At 40.4% G+C, this 25,642-nt stretch overlaps 2 protein-coding genes across 4 annotated transcripts in view; both read right to left on the bottom strand.

Moving 5' to 3' along the window:
- pacs2 (phosphofurin acidic cluster sorting protein 2) overlaps positions 1 to 15,530 on the bottom strand; it is a 64,774-nt gene extending 49,244 nt beyond the window's left edge. For all 3 annotated transcript variants that reach the window (XM_042225615.1, XM_042225618.1, XM_042225617.1), the window contains exon 1: positions 15,166 to 15,530. In XM_042225615.1, the coding sequence (XP_042081549.1) occupies positions 15,166 to 15,284 (119 nt within the window). In that variant the 5' untranslated portion in view covers positions 15,285 to 15,530. The remainder of the gene's footprint in view (positions 1 to 15,165) is intronic.
- A 3,393-nt stretch (positions 15,531 to 18,923) lies between these two features.
- srsf5a (serine and arginine rich splicing factor 5a) lies at positions 18,924 to 24,670 on the bottom strand. The gene is made up of 8 exons (XM_005934001.3): positions 24,530 to 24,670; positions 23,272 to 23,411; positions 23,110 to 23,180; positions 22,464 to 22,595; positions 21,851 to 21,920; positions 20,371 to 20,444; positions 20,186 to 20,290; positions 18,924 to 20,021 (listed from the first exon to the last, which is right to left on the bottom strand). Exons 2-8 carry the CDS (start codon positions 23,395 to 23,397, stop codon positions 19,712 to 19,714), a joined length of 888 nt encoding a protein of 295 aa, XP_005934063.1. The 5' UTR covers positions 23,398 to 23,411; positions 24,530 to 24,670; the 3' UTR covers positions 18,924 to 19,711.
- Between the last annotated feature and the right edge of the window lie 972 nt (positions 24,671 to 25,642).

Here is a 25,642-nt window from a genome sequence, read left to right as displayed (position 1 = left end):
CAATAATCAAATTTTCTCACATCTGCTATCTACCCCACGATATCCTCTGCCATGAAATTTGATGGTCGAGTGAGAAAACACTGACCTATTAGAGCTATATTCACAATGTTAAAAAAAAAATCTATAATAAATGTGCTCCATTAAATATGCAGGACAGGAAGATTTGAATTCTATGTTTTACATCAGCTCAGAGTCTGAATGACCTAGAAACAATTAAAAGCACGATGGATACGAAAACCGATTTATCTCCAGGGAGATGTGTCTGCTTTGTAAGGAAGAGTGTCTGGGGGGGAAAAAATGTGTATGTATAAAAGGATAAAGTATATAGGTTCTGAGTTGGCTTTGAGGTACAGGACAGCAGACAAACATGAAGCAGGCAGCCCAAAGCAAAGTCTCTGTTTCATGTTTTGCAGCCAAAGTGCAGAGAAACTGATGCACTAAAGAATAAAATGATCTGTGGCCTCTGGGAGCAGGAAAAAAAACCCAAACCAGAATACAAATGAGAGCTTTGTATGCAGCAACGTGCTGCACACACTCCTCTTATGATGCCAGCATTCTGGACACCCACTTTAATCATCTCTAGGCTGTCAAATCCTGGTATTTACAGCATGTCTGAGACCAGTGTCCATATCCAGGACTTTTCAAAACAAGATGATCTCGTGAAGTCATTTTAATCCACACGAAACTTTCAGCTGCCACACTACCGCAAAACATTTGCATATGCTGTGTAAGTCTGGCCTGTGGGCTTATCTCTGATATGAAAATTTCGATTTTGGTACACTGAGACAACATATATTGCACAAGATTGTTGTCAGAGTCTCTGCTAGTCTAGAAGGACGAAGAAAAAGCAACTTTAAAAACAATCTGGCTGCTCACATTCAGCCACAGGAGCATTAGTGAGATCCATCACCGATGTCTGGCAGCAATGCCTGGCTCCCACTTGTCCAATTCCTCCCAAAGGTGTTGGATGTGTTTGAGGTCTGGAATCTGTACAGGCTAGTTAACGTCTTGCACAACAGGAAAAAGATCTCTTTAAATACTTGGCTTTGCACAAACAGGAATGGCAATGCAGGAAAAGGAAAAAAAAAATCACAAATTTTTAGTTTTTGCAAAATATGACTGAGAATGATTCACTCAATCATTTTTAAAAAGCCTCAAATCTTGCCAGAACTTTCATTTCACCATGCTGGGGTTAAAAATCCAATCTAAAGATGCATTAAACAAACAGCAGACACTTCAGATTCCACTGCAGCCAGTCTGAAGTGTCCAACATAATGATTTTCATACCAGTCGAGAGTTTGGGAGCTCTTTCGCCTGTGTAATTATGGAGCAAATTAACTGCGCAGTCACAACAGAGAAGGCACATTTGCTGTATTCACCATGTTCTTCAGCTGAAGGGCGCTTTCGTGCAGATCTCATATTGTTGCTCTGACAGGTTTCTGCATTATAGGGGAGCTGAAAATGGACGAGCAGGGCGCTCTGTGCAATTAAATGAATGTTTTTTTGACTGAAGTGGCTGAAAGGGTCACACTGTGGCCACCTGGACCTCTGACTGTTTTAGTCAAATGGCCCGTGAGAGTGTATGAACTGCACGTGAGTGTGCGTTTTGTGGCTAAAGTGGATGTTGAACGTAACGCAGTATGTTCAGAACACCATTTGAAAATGGATACTCCAAATAAAATAACTTCTGGATATAAATGAGAACGAAAGACTGCTTCATTTACAGAAAAAAAAAAAATCCAGCAAACATCAAAAAGAATTCATCTTATTAAAGCACAGAATGCACAAATTTAGTAATGATAAGAAATAGAAGTCTTCCTTTAGGGAAGCTCCTCCCTGCAGTAGCTGATAATAGCAGATGCACAACAGATCTCATGAATTCAGATGGTCAAATGTTCCAGTCAACATTTTAAAAGCATGCTTCACCCTTCTTCTCACCCTCTCATAAAGTCCTGTATTTTTTGAAGAAGAATCAAAAGCTGCAGAGTATTTTGTAGTAAACTAAAAATAGATATTTCAGAGTTGGCCGATAGTAAAAAAAAAAAAAAAAAGTACTTTAAAATCACACACAAGGAATAAAAGTATAACATATAACAACTTAAACAAAAGACTATCTGTATACAAATGTTTCAGCTGCTTTTTAACAGACTCAGTGGAGTCTGTACAACATAAAGGCTGTCTGAAAAGCCCGATCCTCGCCAGGAAAGCAGCAACCTTTGAGCCAATGACGCAAGAGCTCAGGAAGAAGAACGAGGCTTCAGCAGGTCAGAAACATACTGGGAGGCTCGACCACGTAGGGCTCTAAAAGTTAAAACTAACATTTTAAAATGAATTCTAATAATTAACTGTCAACAAACGAAGAATAGCCAAAATATGTGAAGTAAAAAGCCTGTTAAAGGAGTTTGAATGAGAAAAGGTAAAAGCATGAGCAAGTTCATTTTCAAAGCTAGGAAACCTCTGGAATCCGTGCTAAGTGCTATTAACTCAAGCTCAGTGCAACTGTAGTTTTCTGTAACGCTTAAGACAGCTTGTGTTGCATCTAAATGTAGAGAAATTTTAAATGATAGAGGAAAATGGCAACTGAAGCCCACTGGGATCCAGTACTTTTATCTGGATATAAGTAGTCATCAAAATAAACAACTAGTGGTGCAAAGTGTGCAGTGGATCACTGGAGAAGGTTAGCATCAAAATCTGCGAATCATTAAAAAAATTTCCTTAAAATCTGACTTTATATTATTTGGCAGCAGTTCTCATTCCTGCAGCCAATTATTTAGCAAGTTTTAAAACTTTTTTGCAATATAGTCACTTTTTTCTTCAATTTTCTGATTTTCCAAGACAGGAAAGCTATGAGTAAGACCTGCATTAAATGGCCTCGGGGTGGATTTGAACCTTATGGCATATGTGTCATCTGGTGTACCCGGTGAGCTAAACAGTCATCTCCGTTTCATTTTTATAGGTCACCCTCTGCACCATTTTTTTGGACAATCGGCTCTACATTTGTGACCTGCTTCAGCTTCACGGAGGCTCAGCTGCCTTTTGTCAGAGCACAATATTTCCTTTATGGGGTCACACATCACACGGTAACCCATTTCAAAGAACGAGCCTGTCTGAGCTGTAAGAGAAGCTTTTAATGTCGTCTGTCTGCTCAAACAAAAATGGATTAAAGAGGTGAAGCGCTATTTAACAGTCAGGTCAGAGACTAAAAATCCTCTCCTTCTGGACAAAACAAAGCTTTTTTTAAAAAAAAATATCATAGCAGACTTGATGAATAATTTGAATCACTGATCTCCGTTGTTAAAATCCCCACAACTTTATTGACCATCCGTACTGGAGCAGATTAACAGGACTGCGCTGTCGAAGCTTGCTCAGCGTCCAGGAGGTCAAAAAGGTTATGTTCACAGGCTTGTCAAGCTACGCTTTACTTTTGACTGGCAGTGATAATGAACGTTCATTTCTACAGTTATCCAGGGACACATGAGAGGTTTTAGCTGCTTGTGCCAACCTCAGGATTTTCACCGTGTCCATCTGTCCAGCCATCAGGGAGGAGCTCGGTGGAAACACGAACGAGGTCATATGACTCAACCACCCAGGAGTGAGATGCCAGATGTGGCATAGCAGCTTTCCTAATTACTACAATATGTAAAACCTTCTAAGCTGTCCTCACGGCTGCAAGTTTTCCAGAGAAACCTGACCTACATTTCTCCTGCATGCTCTGAATTCAGAAAAAAAAGTTCTTTAAGTCTCTGTGAAGGGAGAACCGAAATAGCAACTGCTTCTCACGCCGGGTGCTGCAGGCGCCACGCTCACAATACAGCCTACAGGGTCCTCCTGCAAAACCGCAAGAATGAAAGGGCGCGCTCATGAGAGACCGCACAAAAATGCAGGGAAGGAAGGCACGAGGCACATATGACATTAATGATCAACAAGCAACGTCAGATTTACCTGCTGCCAAAAGGAAACGCGACACAAACACTGCTGCTAAGGAAATCAGTGATTAATGTATTACGAGGATTTCCCTGGAAGCCACTGTTTGGACACACAAATCAAAAACCACACAGCTACACTGGAAATAAGGTCGCAGTGAGAAACAATAAGTCCGTTCAGCACAGAAATTCACTTTTCCGCAGGCTAAAAAAAAACCCAAAACAAAAAACACTCGCATGAAAACGAGGGAACAAATCAAGTAAATCAAAGCTAGGTGCTCGATGAATACTAATGCCGCAAAGAAGCCAAAGTGTAAATATAAAACTTCTTCAGACAGCCAGTTGAGGTTACATCACTAGCGAGGCAGAAAATTTACTTTAAGCCTGAGACATCGATTCTTGTTGTTAATTTTCTGTACATTTTTGTGACAGTAATGATTAAATCTGCATTTCTGTTGTCTCGTTAACCAAACTTTATCACCCTCATTAGAGGAAATAGACTCATCAATATTTTTCCTCTGGGCTACAAAGACATCGTGAATCAGAGCGGGACGAGCTCAAATCTCATCTACATCTAGCACAAAGTTTTGACACGTCTCTCGCTCTATTTTCAGCCTGTTAACCTCTTTTTTTATTCCTGCATTACACATAAAAAAATAATACTGGAACATGGGATAAAGTAAACAGGCCCCATGGTGGCCTGTGTAATCACGGAGCTATTTCAATAATTTGAGCCACATTTGGAAATAAGGTCACCTCCAGCAATCACAGAAAATCCAGTTTTACACAGTGATGTTCTTTAGAAATGGAACTCATCTATTAGCAGAATTGTGGATTTGGGTGCAGAAACGAAGCGGGCATTGTTGTAACAGAATGGAGCATTATCACACTTACATAACAGGGTATGAAAGTAATGAGCGCTGCGTAACAATGTTACCTTTTCAACAGAATTAATCAACTCAAGGCCCGCAAACAAGCGTCTTATAGGCTTAAAAACTATGCAAAGCCTAATGAAGACAAGGAGAAACTCTGCAAAAGCAAATGAAGCTACAGGAAACTGTTAGTTTAACCAAAGTACAAGAGCTTTAGTATTGTGAGCCACCCCAATTCTATACATTTTGTTGGGAAAAATGGGAAATGGGTGCAGGAACAGATCTTCAGGCTTCCCGAGCCCTTTAAAATCTCTTCTTTGGAAGTCGCTGTCTTTTGTTCTATTCACTGTCAAGATGATCCCACACTGACTCAGTAATGTTGAAGTTCGGACTCTATCACTCTTGTGATAATTATCAAGCTGAAAAATGAAGCTGTTGCCAATCAGACACTTCTCAGATGGTATTGCACGGTGGATCAAAATCTATTGGGATCTTTCTGCATTTATAATTTCATGAATTTTGACACAACTGGCTGAAATGTAGCCCGAAACTATGAGATAGCATCCACTGTATTTTGCAGATTACTGATGTTGAGTCCAGTTCTTGCGTAATTTGGCATACTTCAGCCTTTCCCCTCGTTTCCCTTCAGAAACTGCTCATATGTTGTAAACAACTTTTCTTTAGGCCTGTCACTTCTTCTTTTATTCTCCACTGGTCCAGTTTCCTTAAATATTTTAGGACAAACAATGAAGAAAGATTTCAAGTATTCCTCTATTAACTCTTTGAGAATCATTTTTTTGGTGCAAAAATACTTTCTGTGATATGTTTCATAGATTCAGTAACAAAGCGCCAGAAGATATGTTTAAAACTGCTAACTTTGTCTGTTATGTGTAAAAACAACACTGGTTCATCTGTTGAGTCAGATGCATTTTTTAAGCTTGACTCATAGGTCAGTGTTAAGTGGTTCAACAGCAAACAAAAACATTCCTCTGAAAATGGTCAGGTACAATGATCGGACTGAAAATGGGTGAAAAAGCAGCCAGACTCTGAAAGACCTTCAGAAAACCTGCAGAACTATTGCTCAAGACCACCTTAAAAATGACAAGAAAGTCTGGCTCCTTGCAAGAAAATATAAAGTACTGTAAAAGTTCAAGAAGTTTAAAAAATGTATTTACACCTTCAAGAAATATGAAAAAAGTCATTTATGGCTGTTCTCAATATAAAATCCACAAAGTCCACACTTACAGGAGAAAAGCCTCGTGTTACTAAAGATCAAGCACACACAACTTCAACCACAACACACTAGTTCCCAAAGGGGATATTGAACACACAGTTCACTACTTTAACAAACACTACTTCTAATCGCTTCTCACTTCCTTTCACAACATTAACCACATGTTGCAGGGCAATATTTCCCACCAGCAACAAGCTCCTCCTCCATCCTATCTAGGTTATCACTGCGGTGGGTGTTGCTGACATCATCATAGGATTTCAGAAATGAATGATGAGGGCGCTCACCTCACCGTCACCTACTCTGAAAAGAAAACTTTTGCGACTTTTAGTTTTAAACATAACCTTTAAATACCCAAATTTGACCATTCTGTTATTAACAGTGTTTCACCATTTTCGTACTTTCTTTTGGCCCCTTTTTATCTCGTTACGCAAATGTCAGATACGTTCCTTGTAAATACCAGCTATTGCTTAATTATTACCTATTACTATTGCCCCATTTTAACATATAATAACCAAACTAAATGTCAAGTGATGCCAGAAACATTTAGACGAAACACAAAACTTCCAAGAGAATTTTATATATAGCAGGACGTGCCGTCCGATAAGCAAAAGATCAGTCTTTCAAATGATAAAAATGCCACATTCAGATACATTTATCAGTCTGTGTGGAAATCAGTAGTAGACGTAACATTTCCTGTGCCAGTTTTGCTGATATTGTCTTATTAAGACATTTTTATTATGTGTTGGGTTCAGCAGGACACCGTTTAGTCTTTAGACATCTTATTTAGACTAAAAGATCTGCTAAAGACAACGCTGTGTCCCTGGACTGAAGATTTCAAGAACATAGATGGCGGCGATGGTTGGTTTACATTTGTTTCATTGGGGCTCGCATTTTCTTGCAAGAAGAGCCCAAGAATTGTAGAAGAAATGTAATTTTCCATATCTCAGGGGGCACATGTTCTGTTTCCCAGTTAGCATGAAATTCATTTGTGGTGCATATGTTAATGCGACATCAGTGCTGCGGGTGCATGCAGCATATTATAGCAGTTTTTTTCTCCTGAGCTGTCTTTCATTTTTGAGCTACCCTACCAACCTGGGTTACATTGGGCCATTTACAGTAATTTGATGTTTATGTCTGCACTTTATCATCTTTCTTCTGCAGGCCTTGACATTTAAATTAAGTCTGCCACAGGCTTGTTCTTCAATGTAAACAATCCCATATTGTGCATACAGAACCTATACAGGCTGCCATGCAGCATTTTTTTCATGCTCGTAATCTCATTCTGCAGGAAAGCAAAACAGATATTATCAACGCAGGTTCATAGAAATCTAATATTGTCTGGGGAAATAAAAGAGGAGCACAAAAAGCAGGCAGTCAAGCATGGAGCTGGGCGCTGAGGCATGAGTGAAGTCAGCTGTAGGCAAAATTGATCGGCCTGCAGAGTCACAAAGCATCTCAAATGTGTGTTTGGAGGGTGTGTGTGTGTTGCAGTGAGGAGACAACTGCCCTTTCCTGTCCTGCCCTCTCTGTCCTACAGGATGCTCTGCATCAGCAAGATTCAGGGGGGATCTCTTACATAAGACCTTCTAAGTTAACATTCAAAGAGCATGGTAGGAGAATGACTCTACAAAGGTGTCTGTTTAAAGTGTGGAAATCATCAGAGCATTTGGGGCTCTGTGTATGGCAGTGTCAGTCCACTGGCGCTCCACATCTTTGCTTTTAAGATCCTTTAGCAGTAGAATCTGCTGCACATCAGTATTGCTGCACTTCTGTCTTCTTTGTTCCCTCAGGGCAGCTTCTCAGGCCTCAAACACAGCTCCTCTCTTTAATCCAGCCAGCCAGTGCTACCAGCACAAGCTTTCCCAAACCTGCTCCCCAGCTTCCCATAACACTGCAATAAATACAGTTTCTAATTCCTGCCTCCTTTTCTGTGCCTGTGCGCCTGGCATAAACATAATCAACCAACTGCCAAGAAATTTAGTTCATGGTTTGCACAGGTCTGCCTGGCACCCATCCGCAGCTACAGGAAGATTGTGTATTCCCCAAACAGTTTGGCAAATGTCTGCAGGAGGCTGCCTGCTGATGCTAGGTGAAACTAGATGTAAAGAGGTATGCGATGCTGCGCTGAGCAGCACCTGGTGATTGCTTTCGTCACTAATAGACATTTTAAAAGTTGTAAGGTTTAAAATGTTGATTTCTACAGTGAGGTACAGTAAGACTTTTATTTTGAAGGTGAACTTATGTCAAGTCTGTCAATTGTGTTGTTTAACTGCCGTTCTGTGGTTCAGTTAGCAAATATTTGCAAGCAAGTCGACATCTCCTGTGCAAACTATGGGTGACAGCAGCAATCTGCAAGCGACCATCGCAACCCAGAGATGATTCGTGGTGTAAAACCCTTTATGTGACTAATTTGTATCCAGTGACATCCAGTGATCTCCATACTTTCCCTAGCAACGAGTCTCTGGGGCTGCGTGACTGAGACCTAATCTACAACCACCACTGGGGTGAGATTTTGCTATTTTTTCTTTTGATGAAATGTCTCAATGACTGTTCACACTTTTCCCATAAAATTGGTTCATTCATGGTCCCAAGAGGATATATGAATGTATATACATTTTCTGAACATCTGGCATTTTATATATCACCACAAAAAACTTAAACCCTCTGACTTAACCAATAAAAAATGGCAACACTTGCAGGAAAGAAGGAACAAATGTGCTCCCAGATGATGAAACCTACTTTTTGTTGAAATGTTTTGAAGTTGTTATAATAAGAAAAAAATTCCAGTTGTTACCCTCAGAATAAAAACCATTTGCTAACCTCTGCTATTGATTTTATCACTCTTGCATGCAAAGCTAGGATGGTAAACACTATACTTGCTGGAGATCCGCACGCAAGCATTGTTATTCTAGGCACGTTATCATTTAGCTCAAAAAACTTCCTAAGCACAGCTTCACAGGGCTTCTGGCATAGTTGCAGCCTCTTAGCCTTGTTAAAACTCACAAACATTGGTACAGAACAAGCACCGAGTGCAGGACAACAAGAACAACAAAGGGAACAAAAAACAATGAGAGGCTTTAACTACCCCTCATTCATCCTACTCTAAATTCCCGCAGTGTGACCATCCCAGGCAGCCAGGGGACAAAAGAGCAAGTGTCTCCCTGCTGCTCAAAGCGACATCTCAGCAGTCTCGCCTCCAACAGGCCCAAATATGACTGCCTACTGGCTCCAGCTGCCATTCGAGGGCCCGTTCAATCCCTGCTCTGTCTCTGAGATTGGCCCCGTCTCTTGTAGCACTTAGCCACACGCCTGTGGGCTGATGTGCAGAAATGCAGCTGATGCCCACTTCAAAAATACCAAAATGAAACACAGCTCCTTGCCCTTGGCTCTTAAGAGCAGATGTATCATCAGCAGCTGATTGATTTTACATGCATGATAGGGGTCTTAAGAGGCTCTTAGAAGACACAAGCATCTTTAGGAACAAGTGTGCAATTATAGCACAGCGTTCAGATGCCCTGAGAAATGAAACAGCTCATTTGGTGCTCATTCAAATGCCTCTCACGATGAGGTGACAGGACTTACCACTACATTTCACATTCAGAGTTGGGATCACTTAAGGAGGATGCTGAGAATATAAGAGGAGCCTTCATTGTACCCATCATGTTCTTTGCTTCCTTTCTTAGCATTATTAGTAAGCACGGATCAGAGCCTCATAACCACTTAGTGCTACCTCATAAAAACTGCAGCCACTTTTAGATCTCACATCTGGATTTTCACAACCCACCAACCTCTACGTTATGTGTTTAAGGCCCCCTACCTCTCCTGAGGTAGGTGATTATGAAGTATCTCAGCGTGGAGAGGCACGTGTCCTGAAGTGACTCTAGGAAACGTGAGATCAGTGCCGAGGCAGCACTTCTATAAGCCTCCCAGGCTAATAGCCTTTGGGCTTCAGAGACCTCCGAGCCACTGCGAGCAGTATTTGTGGAAGGATGAGGAAGGTACAGGATAAAATGATAAAAATCAGGAGAAGAGCACATATGCTAGTTCAAATTAAAAATGCTGCTTGGTCCCATGTTACAAACAGTAGCTTGGCTGATTTTTAGAAATGTAATGAACCCATGTGAGGTAAAGGGATGCCAGGATCTGATTAGCACTGTATACAAGTTTACTAATTTAAATCCTCATTCTGGCAACAGAACAGTATAATGAGTACAGCTCTGTGGAACCATGTTACCGACTCTCTTCACACCAAACCTGATTTTCCCATAAAAAATTAAACTCTGGCTCCTGAGGACTAAAAAGGAGATGTGTTTACAATTTAAAACAATCACTTTTCATGCTAAGTACTCTTCCCTTCATACTACCTCTGTCTCGCATAGAGAATCCACTAACTTGTCATGGTCGCTGCTGACAAGAACTGCACTGTTTTTCTTATTACAATGCATAAGCTGAAGGCTTGCTTGTACAACTGCAAAAATTAGGATGACAGATGGCAGTTAATAAAACTTAACATGCATTCAGTTTTTACTGAGAGCTCACATTTTTGAGAAGGGAAGCAAATATGATAACAATTAGATTTCAGTCGTTTACCATAGACTGTATGTAAAAGATGTACACAGCTACCATCATCCACTAGTTTGCAGAGTTGCTCTTAACATTTTAGCTATCGACAAAAATATTTCTCAATTTTTGTCACGAACCGGCAGATACTAAGGTAAAGACCCTACAGCATTAGAGAAAATAAACCCTCTAAATTTGATGGTTCTCTAATAAGAGCTCTTTGAGATGGTGGGAAGGAAAAACTCCCTTCTAAACAGGAATAGACCTCTGGGAGGGCTCGGGGAGGGGCAGCCACCTGGTTGGGAGTGGAAAATAGAAGATACAATGCTTGTAAGGGAATTTTTTAGAACAACCTGATAATAATGAATTAAATAGCCATACTAGAAGCAATTAATACATTAGCTAGAATCAAATAAAAGCAAGCAATCTTAAATAGTTGTTTAATGTGCATGGTGAAGGATATATCCTGATTAGAAATGACTGAAAGTTTCCTCACAGCGCTGCTGGAAGCCAAGGCCTATCTACAGTAAGTATCTGGTTAGACATAATGTTGCAAAGATTTTTAGTTGTGTCTATTGTAGGAAATTGGCAGTCATCAGAGGCTTTATAACTTTAACTGAACTAATTTATTTTGGTCTTTCAACCTCATAGATAAATATAAATGGGTATCATCTGCATAGCAGTGAATGATGAACTCTAGACCCTGACTGATTTGTCAAACATAAGGTGCCCATGCCCTAAAGCATACAATTTACAAAATGAGCATTAACACATTTCATGATCTGAAGCTACCGCTGAAGATTATTACATTTAATGCGAATGTATTTACTGGCCTTTTCTCAATCAGACTTCTTTTTGTAAGTGAAAAAAAATGACCTCCTGCTGACCATTAGGGGAAAGAAACGCAGGTTTAAAGGTCTTCTGCATTTCCCGATCCATCTTTTATATACAGTCTATGTTTTGGAATAATAGAAACAACCAAGTTCATTTTTCACACTATTTATCCAAAGCTAAATTTTTAATTATCATAACCATGAATTATACTACATGAAAAGAAAACTGAAAGAAGAGCCTCTCCATTGTTTCAGCAAAAAACAACTAAATACTAAAAGAAGTAGATAGTAGTGCAGGCAGTGAGGCGTTCAGTTTATTTAGTTCCCGTGTGAGACTGACAGAGGAAGACAGTTGATTTGACACCTGGTTAACAAGCTGAGTTCTTCCTGTCTAAACTCTGACAGACAGCAGTCAATAGAGAGCTACAGCCTTTAAAGGTCTTGAATTCACTTCACACTAGCAGGCGAGTTGCTGCAGTGTCTGAGCCCACGAACACATTAAGCGAAGTAAATCCACTCTGTAAAGCAGCTTCATACGACAGCCCACGCTGCTCTTGTTGCTGACAGACGTGCAGGGTCGGTGCAGATTGAACCCGGGACTTTTTAGTTACAGGAACCTTTTTATCCACTTGTCCACTCAGCTGAATAACATCTCGACTATGCTATTCCTGGAAATGAATTCGTTTTATTTCAGCTAAAAGCCATGCAATTTAATGCCCACTGAAGGTATTAACTTAAGAGGATAGATCGAGGCTGAAGAGAGAGAGTTTTAAAAAAAGTAAATAAACACACAAACATACTCCTCCATATTCTGTATCAGTTGCAGCGTTTTCCCTCTTCTCTGCAGCCTGACAGATGCTGACCGAAGTCTGTCAGAAGGATTTTGTCTGTGTTGCATCCAAGTGCTGAATAGTTACCGTATTTTAATCTGATATACGACCATTAAAAAAAAGATTTATTATCTGACCTCCTCTAATGAGGTTTTGGCTCTGATTTTATGGGGGAAAAATACAACTTTATTTGATTATATGCCTGTAAACATAGATTTATTTACAGTTATACTCGTACTGAAATGCCTCATATCTGTTTTTAATTCAAAAACACATCTAACCACATTACATGGTTGCGCTGATAGTTACAACATTAAATATCGGAAGAGATCAGGTTTAAAGGATAGTTTGTAGAACTGCTGACCAAGGTTTTATACCAAGGCTGTGGTTTAATTCAATGCCACTTCATAATCAGACCGACTATTTTGTGCGATAACCCAGCGTTTGAGCTCAAGGTCTGACACTCAGAATTATTATTCTCAAACTGAACATTTGCATTAGGCTTTCAAACACAGAGTTATAGCAAAACGAAAGTAAACCCTCTTTCAATTATAAGGTTTTATGCATAACGCTACAGTGAACAATCAACTGTTCCTTAGCTGGTCTTAAAATTAGGTAACTACAAGCCGAGATGAATGACAACACATGATATATTACACTGTGTCTATTGAAACAGCATCTGAAAAAATAAAAAAACTAAGTACACCCCATGATTCAGTAGCTTGTTGACTCACTTTTAGCAGCAGCAACTTCAAGTAATCAGTTTCCTGTCTGACTTTATCAATTTCTCTAATCATTGTGGGGGATTTTTGCCCACTATTTTTATGTCATTTCAGTTCATTGAGGTTTGTGGGCATTTGTTTATGAACAGCTTTTGTAACGGCCCATCAAAACAATTCAGTCATTCTGTTGCAGATTTGCTGCTGTGCTTGGCATCGTTGTCCTGTTGCATGAAGTTTTGCCCAAGCTGTAGCTGTTGGACAGATGGACTCACATTTGACTCCAGTATACTTTAATATACATCTGAGTTCATGGTTGATTCAATGACTTTAAGGTCCCAAAGTCCTCTGGGAGCAAAACAAGCCCAAATCATCAACCCTCCACCACCGTGCTTGGTGTGATGTGCTTCTGCTGATGTTTCCCTTCTCTTTTCACTATAACCAGTCATAACTACTTTGGCCTAATTTGTCTTTTGGACGCTGCTGCCAAAGTCTTGTGGTTTGTTCTTTTTAGAAATGCTTTCTCCTGGAAATTTGTACCGTTAATAACTTTAACATTTAACATAGTAACTAACTTCTTTTTTGTTGGGGTGAATTTGCTGGGATGCCCATCCAAACATCTTGTTTTCCACTTGTGAATAATCTTTCTCATTGTAGAATGATGGACTTCAAATCGTTTGGAAATGGCCTTTTAAACAACTTCCTGTCCATCAATCTGTCCACCCAGATTGATGGACAGAAAGGATTGGATCAATGGTGATGTAAATTCTCTTTTAAACCACACCTGAATGCTCCAGACCACCAAAACTTTAGCTTTTATAAAGGAGCTCACGTTTACTGATGATCAGTTACTCAAGTGCATGAGTCTAGCTGATAAATAAAAGCATGATAGGTCATGCGTTTCTGTTCACCTGATGTTGTATTTACCAAATATTAAGACCTGTTAAGGGCCAGGATATTTTTGTTATGTCCTGATATGTTAGACATTAAAATTGTACTTTCTTTTTACCATGACTATATATGGAAAAGCCTAACAGACAAATATATTCAGAGGAGGAGGAAATCTCATATATTCCTGTATTTACTATAGCCATAATTATATACCCATGTTCATTTGAATAATGAATGAACCGTTTACGCTACTGTAATTAACTCCAGCATCAGAAAAGTGAAAATTTGCTGGTTTTTTTCTCCCTTTTGAATCACCGTATAATTAGACATTGTTGGGTTTTAGGAGCGCAGTCCAGTAAAACCACAGTGACACTCCAGCTGAGAACAACTACACAAACACTGCTCTGTTCTGTTTGCAACCTGAGGGCAAGGCATAAGTTTGAAGGAACCAAACACACCTACACAGAGCTTTTTTTGTTTTGAGTATTGAAAAACAAATAGGCAACAAAGGAAAATTAAAATTGCTTGTTGCTTTTTCAGCAGCTGCACACACAAATTTAAAGAGAAGTTACAGAAATGACATTTTGAAGTTTCTTGGCTGTTTTTTGTTTTTTACAGTATGTTTACATAGTGGGAGATATGAGACAGTAAACTAAAAGCAATGCCAAAGCCTCCAGAGACTTTGAGATTTTATTGTCTGTGAAGGTATTAAACTATACTTTCTGGCAGAAGACAATCAATAGTGAAAATTGTTGTGAGCTGCTCTCCTATCATGGGTGAAATGTTACCAGTGCTGAGATGAGGAACACTAGAAATCATAGAAATGCACCCAAATCGGGGCAACCTTGGAATGCACACTGCATTTAAATCTCCTCGAGGGTGGAGGGTGGAGGATGGGGGGGGGGCCTCACAAGAACCCAATGAACCCACTGGGTCTCCATGATGCATGAAGCGGGGCACAGTGATCTGGCACGGGGCTGGTTACCTTTCATTCTTCTGCAGAACACACACCTTCACGGTGGGATGTAACCTTGCACTGAACGTGTTTGTTTTTGTAGCCTACCAACAAGGCACAGTTTACCCTCCCTTTGCAATATTTACATTCAAACAGTGCTGCAGATGGATGGAGGATCCCGGTGCAGGGCCTGCCTGCATGGGCATCCACTTGGCATGATGATACAGCTAGCTGGTGCAAGCGTAACGTTAGCCAACTGACAACTGACAGCTTGCGCGTATGGCACGGTGCAAGCGTCGCATTTAAAGTTTAAAAGGACACCGAGATACGGCGCCAGCCGCGTTTTACCTCGGGATGCAGTTCGGGGACGATCCGTCTATCTCCCACGTTGCAAACAGGTTCATGGGAACCGGTCTGTTGAGAGCCCCGCTCCCGGGGAAACTCAGCCGGCCGCTTCTTTCCGCCATGGTCCGAGCTGCTGGTGGGACTATCCGACACCAAGCTGGGGGGGTTGGAAACAGCAGACCGGTGCAGGTCCTCTGTATACGCGTGTGTTTCCGTGAAAAAGAGCCGTTACGCACTCACGTTAATGCAGTGCAGACGGCGGAGGACGAGCTCATTTCTCCGGTGTGGTCCTCTGTGCCAGGGAGGGACTGCAGCGGAGCCACCGCTGAGCTTGTTGTGCCTACCACGCTGCTCTGAGTGTATGGAGAGCGATTCGTGCCGCCCTGTTGCGGGAGGGAGGGGAACATTTTACCCACTCACACACTTATTCACAGCATTCATTGCATTGTGTTTTTGTTTTTGCACCAGATAATAAAATGTGTCTTGTAAAGGAAAAGCATGTATGATATGACACATATGATGCCAGCTATATGATAAAACTGTGGTAAGAGAGCATGCACTTGTATAACTGCATGTTAATGTAAATATTTAATCAACCAATCAGATGGGAGTAACTCAGTGCTTTTACCAGGGGCCCTAGTTGCTGAGGTGGGGTGGAGTGAGTGGGAGAGACTACCTAAGGACAGACAGTGGCAGGAGTCCTCCAAAGCCTGTTTTGTTTGCAGTTTTGCATTTCCATATTTAGAGATACAGATTTGAAATCCACCAGCCTGCTGGGCCTTTTCTCTGTGGAGTTGTATGTTAGGTTAACTAGATAAGTGGAAAAGGATGGATGGAAACAGATGGTAAAATGGTTTAGTCCACCCCACAGTTGGACTCATCTTTGCAGTACAGTAAATTTATTTTATCAAGCCGAGTCCTGCAAATATGCACCACGAGTCGTGTCTTTCTCCAAAAAAGCAAAATCAGTGTATCCATAAACAAAAGGAAATTAAATCTATCAGCAGCTGTTAAACCCAGTACACCAACTTCAGATAGAACACTATAACTATCACAACCTTACATCACGAAACCCTCCAACTGATGTGAAACCATAAAAGCTCAAATAGTGGCGTAGTGGCAGTTATTCCAGATAATAATTTCTACTGATTGCAGTTCAGCTAAAAGCTTAGCAACACTGACATCAAATAGCATTAAGTTTTATTGTATGTTGGATCAGTGTCACTGTGAGATAAATGAGGCATTTTGAGGAATTTGGTGCGTTTCAGACTGATGAAACAGCATTTTGTAATACCACAGTGACACTGTTTATTTAAAAAGGAAAGTGTTAGGATGTTACTTATACAGCAAGAGATGTGTGTTATTTAGTTTTTTTCAGTTCTAATGACACATTTGGATGGTAGGGCCAGAATTAGACATAAACAAGATGAATACCTAATAAAGTAAGTGTTTATTACCATATAACAAAGACCATTTCCTTGAAGGCAAAACGAGTGTCTGAGTATCATACTTCCTCCACTGAGAGACTCAAGGAGCTTTATTACTGCATAGATACTGCAGTGGTAAGAAAGCATACAGCTTTTAGTATCTCACTAAGATTAAGTCATTATATGCAAAACCTTTGTTTTTGTTTTAGTTTTTAAAATATGGCATTAATTTCCTTCTATAAGTCTGGCACTTAAATTTGACTGCCTTTGCATTCATTGCGCTTCGACAGGGCATTAATTATCCCTCATATATTTCTCTCCAGAACAAAACGTCACCGCAGGACTTCCTTCCCTGCAGTGGCAGGTAGAGTGATACCTGAGTGATACAACAATAACAACAACAAAGCTTTGCTGTGAGAGCAGCTGGGGTGGAGCTACATTGAACTACAGATAGATAATCATAGATAGATGGATATATATATATATATATATATATATATAGATATAGATATAGATAGATAGATAGATATAGATATGCAAAAACTCCATGTTAAATTCCATTTCAACGGCTCGAGTGGCTTGATTACATCTTTCACTCTTAAAATCACAGCAGTTTACCTGCGTAAATTATTTCCATTCATTCACCTGGAAAATCATGTCCTGATTATTGTCATCCCTAATGGTGGATCACTCATGTACAGCCATGCAGCGACTTTGCAATGCGAGTTGATACTGCCACCATGTGGTGACCACGATGAATGGGATTAAAGCCAAAGTAATAAAAACTGCTTGCATTTAACCAAGACCGCAACAAACATGTTTTACTCTTTAACGGTGAGTAACGTAAAGAGAAACCACTCATATTTAAAGCACGTGGCCACTTTAAGGATTAGCATGAGTTCCTGGATAAGCTGTTACTATATTAATCCTCAGAAAGCTTGTCTATAATCATATTTGCTCAGTAATCGCCCCTCTGTCCCCTTGAACAAACGAAAAAATGAACTTTAATTAATTTTTTACTGTTCAAAATCAGGTTTTTCTCAGTATAAAGGCCGTCAGAGCCAAAGACTGTACAAAAAAGTGGATGTAGTCACCACTGGAGCCAGAAGTGATCATATGTGGATGAAAGGGAGGAGCAATAAGTTATAAACTGCAAAATGCACCAACAGCCCAAACATAGCAGAGAGGTCCAGTTAGCACACACCAGGTACAGATGTTTTTGTTGGAACACCTGTTAGTCAAATGTGTGCCCAGTATTCAGATGTATTCCAAATACATTTGGCCCCATGATGTTGTTATAGTTAGCTTTTATAATCCTGTAAAGTTGGGCCCTTTAACATGGAAGTCTATGGGGAGTGACTTGCTTTTGGGACCAGCCCCAAAAGTCAAAAACAAGTGCTTCTTAAAAAATAAGAGTTGGGTGCACAAGTTTGCATTTATTTAGGATTTGGCACTGCATAAAGCAGGTGGTATAATGTACACAGAAACTTCACCTCAAATCAAAAGCTAGATGGTTGAAACTTTGACACAATCTGGGGTTCCAAAAAAACAATGATCCCAAAGATACATACAAAGATACTGGTTGTGTAAATGAATAGAGCAAGCTAACACTCTGGAATGGTCTTCCCAAATCCTGATCTCAACTCAAGTACCCTCAACAGGTCAGTAGCAGGAAATGCAATCAATTTAACAATTCTACCAAGAGTAGTTGTCAAATATCGAGCCAGAATTAAGCCAGAAGCTTGTTTGTGGCTACCAAAAGCATCTATTTGAGGTGTAACCTGCTAAGGGGGATTTAACCAAATATCTGAAATATGTTTATATAACTGAGCCAAAAATAAATTCAGAATTGTTTTTAAAGTCATTAAAGACATATTCTGTATCCACACCGAAAAAAGAACCGTTAAAAGAAATCATGGAAAGCAGCAAATTACCACATTCATGCCTATGTGTGTATGTAAACTTCGAACACAACTGCAGTTTTATTACACCTAAGAGCCATTGACTTTCACCCTGTGTGCCTCTTCATTGTACAATACATAGAATATCTAAACAAAAAACCTTGAATTTTATCAGAGGACTTGAAATAAAGTCAAAATCTTAATACAACCCATAAATGTTTGCACTTTGCTATATCAGCTCCATTACAGCAAGGTTTGAGCCACACGTGTTCAAACAGGATCTTGTGGTAGTTTTGAGCTTGGCTTAATCTTCACTCTCAAGCTTATCCACTACTGTATGTGCACACAAGAAAGCTGCAGCACCTGCACTGCAAACCCTCCAATTTTAATTAATGTTGCTCAATACTGACTGAGAAACGACAAACGAACAGAATTAACAGTTGTGAAGCTTTATTGAGTTCAATCGCAGAAATTTTAATGCGTATGTGAATCTCTTGAACCACATTCACAAAGTATTTTAAAAAACTGACATAAAAAAAGGAAAGGAAATGCAGTGGGCATTTTATTAGTATCAAATTATAAACTTATTTAGAGACAAACGTGTTCAGGCCCTCAACACCCAATAGGGTGGAGATTAAGAAAACTCAGCAGGTGGAATAAGGCCGTGATTTAAAAACAAATCTAAATCCATTACAAAAATGAAAGAAAAAAAAATCCAGACAAATAACTAGCTGAAGTCTTTGCAGATTCACATATCAGGGCAGTGAATGAAACGTGTACAAATACGTCATCACAAGCGTAATCACAGCAACAACCGGGAGCTCGCATTACCAAAACATACTCGTCAACATTTTGGAGAATCAATGACGTGACCAAAAGCCACAGAGTGCTGGATGGAATCAAAACATGGCAGACAGCTTAGACTGTAACGGGCATCATCACCAACTGAGTATTTCGTATATATGAAATGCCTGTACAAAGATGGGATACATAAATCTCACAAAAACAAAACTTCCTTCTACGGAGACGCATCCAAAATTAAGATTTACAAATAATAAACACGAAAGTGTCATTAATGACAGTCTTTATTTCAAAAGAAGCCATATAAAAAGGCAATGCATCCCCTTCACTAAAACAAAGAAGGAAAAAAAGAAAGGAAAAAGACTTAGACCCACACCGAGCAACTACAAGTCTATGTTACAACATACAGGTGTACCCATCTCAGTGTTTGCTGTCTGCTGAGGCGGAGCGGGAACGAGAGCGGGACTGGGAGCGAGAGCGAGAGCGGGAACGAGAGCGGGGAGACTGTTTGTCCTGAGCCGGTGCAGGTGAACGCGAGCGAGATCTGGAGCGCGACTTGGAGCGAGACTTGGAGCGGGACGGGGATCTGGCTGAGGTCTTGCCCCCTCCTGACGTCTTCTTCTCGGGAGTCCGGCTGGCGGATCTGGATCGGCTCCTGGAGCGGTTGCGGCTCCTGGAGCGACTCTTTGAGCGGGAGTAGCTGCGGGAGCGAGAGCGGCTCTTGCTGTGACTGCGGGGGGGGGGAGAGAGAGAGCGCGCGCAATTACAACACAATGTTTCGGCTTTTCAAAATAAAATATTAAATCTCTTAACAGTTTGTCAAACTGACTTGAAAGCTTGAAAATTCCTGAACAATTTATGGATACAACCTAAAATAAATTAAAAAAACCTTACTTTCTGCTGTCCTCAAACATCTTCAGCTTGCGACCATTCAGTTCTGTCCCATCAAGCTTGGATATGGCATTCTTCATGTCACTGCGGGATGCAAACTCAACCACCCTGCATGAAAAGAGAAATTAGTGGACAAACAGTTCACATTAGGAATACAGAAAGGCTCAACTCAAAAAACAGCAACTCACCCTTCGTTTTTGGTGGGTCTGTGAGCGTCCACAAAGGTAACTTCCCCTGCTTTCCTCATCAGGTCCTTCAGGTCCTATTTTTAAAAGCATAAAGGCGGGTTAGCAACGGGGAATGAAACCTGAGGTGTCAGTGAGAGCCTTCTCAGACCTGGAGGGAGAGAAATGAACAGGCAGCAAGAAACCACTGAAACTTGGGTCATCTAGTCCTGACGTTTGTCACTTAGTGATAAGCTTCCATTTCAGTGGAGGCCACGTAAACAAAAGAGCCACACAAATTGCATTTTGAGAGTGGACAAGTGTTGCTTTTTCATTTATTTATTCTTTTAAATTCCTTTTGTACCCTTAAATTATATTTTTAAGCACATCAAACAAAACCAGATTGAATTGTATTATAAAACGCCTGAAGGGTAACATAGAACTGTGTTTGGTTTTTTTGGGTGAACGGATGAATTTCTGTATGCCGACTATTTATACGATTGAGATAATGCTATGTACTTACAGGCAAAACTATGGGTAGGTGGAAAAAACCCCTAATGTGGACTTCCTTTTTGTTGATGTATTAGTTCTAAAGAGATTTGGCTCAACAGAGATACACTGTTTACGTGAGTCCCCTTTAGGACTGTAACTCTACACCCCGTTACCACCCGACCCTAAACAAACCCAATCACATGAGTTTTATGCTACTTACCGCTCCATACCCAGGAAGATATTAGCATAGAGCCACTTGTCCAAATAGCAAATGGGAACCAATGCAGTGTTAAGCCCTTGAGAAACGCCCTCGGCCTTGACTCAGCATCCGGCCTCCACAAGTAAGGAACCACCAGAGATCAAGGAGGAGGGGTGTGCGCCCGACCCAACACCCCCCACAGCTCCATCAGCAACAGAAAAAGACCCAAATGGGAGAGTGTAGGGACCGTGGATTTGAGGGGGGTTACATCAGTCGGGAGTGCCAGCCCACAGAACCTCCAGACTGTGGCTACGGACCTCCTAAGGCTACCGTATCCTGCGCTAGACCACTCTCACCCGTTACTGGGCCCAGCCAAGACTTTACATCAGCGGCAACTGCGTGTAAGGAAAGGCACCAAATGGACACTATTCAGAAAAACAACCAGCAGAGGGCGCTACACACTTGTGACACCCAGTGGAGGGTGTGCATTTACCTCTGATACAAAGGAAACCATATCAGAGCAGCTGTTTGAAAAGAAAATAAATAAAATAAAAACAGTTAAATGTTTTTGTTAGAATGCCTGGCATCAGTAATAACATGTGCTTTTGTGTGGAGAAAAAAAAAAAAGTGTTTAAAAAGAAAAAAGTATTTATAAACACTAGGGGGCTTCCTATAGTAAATAGAAAATTTCCTGGTATGTGTTGTTTTCTGTACCTTGTGTGTTTAAAGAAACTGACCCGGCTAATAAAATTAATTTTGCTCCTTTACAAAACTAGGTCATTTTTAAAAAGCTTGTGTCCTGTTGTCTCTTACCTGCCAGCTCGTCCGCGAAGACAGGTTCTCCACAACGAGTCTGTGGTCAGTCCGCACTGGAGGGCCATATCTGCAGAGGCAACAAACACCAGCACAGCTTTGATTACATTTTCTGTAAGGAGCACAGATCCGGTGAATGCATCCAAATCTGAATCTGCCTTTGTGCCTGAAAACACGGCTGGTGTCTCGTCACGTTCACCGTCTACCTTAGGGTTCTGTAAATATTTGAGTTTGCTTCAGAGGTGAAACTCAACACTGGCCAATCCTATTTTAGTGTAGTCCATTAGAGACTCTCAATCCTACTTTCCTGCCACATGTATGCAAATTTGTATGTGTATCTTTCCAGCTTGTATAATATTGGTTGAGCTGTCACAGGACTGTATTTGACTTTGGACCAGATAAACTATTGTCACACCCAGTTTCCACGTAACAGGATCTGTTATCACGTGTCAGAGGTTTACAACCTAATATCAATATTTAATCTGCATCTGTCCATTTATTAGAATTTTATTTATTTAAAATCATTATTTCTTTTTACATGAATATTATCTTTAAGTGCTTTTTATAAAATTATTACTTTGTTTTAAAGGAAGCTACTGAAAATGTGCTGTACCTGGATCCACTGCTGCGAGACTGACGATAGCCGCCGCCACCACCACCACCGCCACCGCCGCCGCCTCCGAAACGTCCCATTCCAGGGCCGCCACCTCTTCCTCTTCTGGAGCGAGCATGCTCAATAGTGACCCTGATGGGCAAAAAAAAGAGGTTCAATCTGTGTTATCAGATTATATACAAAGTAATTATATCTGATTAAATGTGTGCTCCATGTGACTCAGGCATGCGACAGCTCCACCACAGGGAGCCTGACGTCATTATTTTGCGATAAGCAAGGCTGAGGAAAAAGAAGTTATCAGCTCAGAGAAATTATTCTTAATAACTTGGAACTAGTTCTCCTTTCCAGCCACTGTCTGAATGTTTACTTCTTGTTTTGAAGGGCCTCATGAGTTGTGTCAAACACTCACAAATGAGCCTTTAAAAGGTCTGTGGCAGTCTAACAGCACAGAAAGAGGAACCGGGACCAGCCAAGGAAATTTACTTATAAAATGAAGAAGCTGCTCGGTCATAGAGTAAACAGCTTGTAAGGTTCTCAAAAAATAAACTTATTAGAGCTGCGATAAAGTAGCAATTATATCTTGCTGGAAAAAAGTCAAATGTAACCGACCCACACCCACCAAATAAGACAAAAACAACATCATTACCGTTCACTACACAGTTCTTTGCCATTTAGCTCATACACAGCATCATCTGCATCTCTGTGGTCATCAAATTCCTGAAAGGAAGAGGAAAATGTGATTATGTATAAGCAAAAACACTTTGAAAACTCTCACTTTGCACAAAAAAAAAAAAATGCTCAAACTCACCACAAAGCCAAAACCATTCTTCAAGTTGATCTCACGGATGCGACCATAGCCCTTGAAAAACTTCTCCACATCTCTCTCTCTGGCGTGAGGACTCAAGCGTCCAATGAAGACACGGCAGCCACTCATGATGATTTTATCAGCTGAGATGAAAGAGTAATTAGTTAACAGCATCTAGCTCAGCGCTTTTACCGCACAAAGTGTTTACTCGTTGCTTTTTATTTATGTGCTAGTCATGTGCTGCCTTTTATGGCCAAGATAAGCAGGCCACACCCCTTGAAACAAAGGTCACATCCGCTGCAAAAATACAAGTTAATCAACCATTTTCTAAATTGAATATTAACCACAAAAAGGGGGAAAAAAGCAGATAGTTTAAACTACATGTATTTTATGAAACTTTAGCAAAATTAATTATGTTAATCCGTTTTAGATTTGCATGACAAATAACGTAAAGAGACTTGCAATACACTCAAGCTAGGGTGAAAAAACAGGCCCCTGGCAAACTGAACAAAGCTCAACAGGATCGGAACACGCACCATGATCCCACTCCGGTTTAAACGAGTGTAGTTTAGCTTGTAAGCCAAAAAAAAACAAAAAAGGGCTTAGCGTACCCCGACGGTTCGCAGGCTATTTGCATCATCGAGCTCAAAATGGAAGACGGTTTTGTATGGAGCTATTGACTGAAACCGTACAATCATTCTCACGGCTAAATTGTAATTTAAAGCGCGTTTATCAATATTTACAGGTATTTCCACACATTTTCTTCTTATGCGATATGAAATGTGCAGACAGCACAACAACGGCGATCAAGGGGCCCGTTAAAACAGCTCAATGGATCTGCATCAAAGGAGAAAAAAAAATAGTCCGATTGCATTGCAGGTAATCAGTAATGATTAAATAATCGATTCTCTCCGATTATGAGACACCAGAAAAATGACTTGGGGCCTTGCCAATCGGCCTCAGATAAACCATCGGCGTCGATTATTATTGCAATCCTACCTTAAATTAGAGGATCGCTGGTAAGGGGATGTAAAAGACTGCGGATCTGACAAATAATGTGCTATATTAGCTGGGTAACAGTAAGCACAAGCAGGCCTCATCACAATTTCGCTCTTGACGCTCGCCTCGAGGTCATCCCCAGCTAGCCGAAGCTAGCCTGTGACCTAACTTCGGTTTCAGCGCGAAGAACGCGCCAATTTAATGTTTGACAAAAATCGCAAAATCCTTGAAATAACACAAATACGCTTTAATAACCGCTCACCTGTTTCTTTGTTCCTAACAGAGCTGCTTGGGCCTCGTTGCTTTCGCTGCTGGCTCGCTCCTGCTCAAAGTAGGTCACCGACTGTGCTGAATCAAAATGGCGAGTGAGCATAAAAAGAGCAGAGACCGCAAAATGCGTTGCTGCCCTCACAGTGTCACGTGATTGCAGCAGGTAACGCTTAACTAGGTTTACGCTGTTAGAGCCATGGGCTTTACCCCCAGTAATATTTACAGCTAAAATAATAAACCATCCACATAAAATAACAAAGAATGTGTGCAAACGACAAACGAGTACATGCATTAAGGTTAGCGTCTTCGAATACTTGAAAGGAGGATAAGACACAGATTTGGCAACTCATATCAGCCTATTCTTGGGTACGCAGCGTTCTGCATGCCTTAATCTTAAGTAATTTTCATACTAGTTGCAATGATTTTACTCCTTTATGATATTATTTCCTTAAGGATTATTAAAATTAGTACATAATATATCACAAGTAGGGTTAGTTTTCAAGAAAATTAAAACATTTTTTCACATCCTGTATCGCAAGCCCTACAGGCCTCATTTCCTAACCGTGCTGAAGCACAAACCTAAGCGTAAACTTGCCACTCACAAAACTCCTACTCTGTTTATCAATATTGAATTTGTTCTTTATAAACCAATTTATAAGTACCTCTTACCATGGCATGAACAAATGAAGGCCTGGCTGTGTTAGGAAGCTAAAACGCAAGTCTTTAAAATAATTACTACTACTACTACTACTACTAATAATGTCAAACATGTTTTTCCAAAATACCAAAAGCCAATGCACATAATTGCAGTTAAAATAAAATAATAAGAATAAAAAATAGAATTGCATGTAAAAATACAAAATACTGCATGTAAAGGCGTAGACTTTGACCTTTTAATTTAAATCTTTTTCTTGTATTCCTTATTTCATATCAAATCTTAAACTAGCACACCTTTCATTGAAAATGACTTTTTATTGCAATCCACGTTCTTTTTTTTCTTTAACTTTATCTGGCTTCCTGTTTATTACTTCCACCAAGGAGGCGATGCGTTCGATATTATTTGCATGAGTGCCTGTCATTCTGTCTGTAAACAAGACAGCTTGAA

The sequence above is a fragment of the Haplochromis burtoni genome, unplaced genomic scaffold (assembly GCF_018398535.1).
Source record: "Haplochromis burtoni strain Fernald_Lab_line unplaced genomic scaffold, NCSU_Asbu1 Contig_176, whole genome shotgun sequence".
Classification (NCBI taxonomy): Eukaryota; Metazoa; Chordata; class Actinopteri; order Cichliformes; family Cichlidae; genus Haplochromis; species Haplochromis burtoni.
This window is presented reverse-complemented; position numbering and strand designations above follow the sequence as displayed.

Excerpts from the sequence above, each read along its gene's own strand:
- srsf5a (XM_005934001.3), bottom strand. The coding sequence starts at position 23,397 with ATGAGTGGCTGCCGTGTCTTCATTGGACGCTTGAGTCCTCACGCCAGA. Across the intron at positions 20,291-20,370 it reads AGACCCACCAAAAACGAAGG|GGTGGTTGAGTTTGCATCCC; the intron begins GTGAGTTGCTGT and ends CTTTTCATGCAG. Across the intron at positions 20,022-20,185 it reads ATGTTTGAGGACAGCAGAAA|TCACAGCAAGAGCCGCTCTC; the intron begins GTAAGGTTTTTT and ends CCCCCCCCGCAG.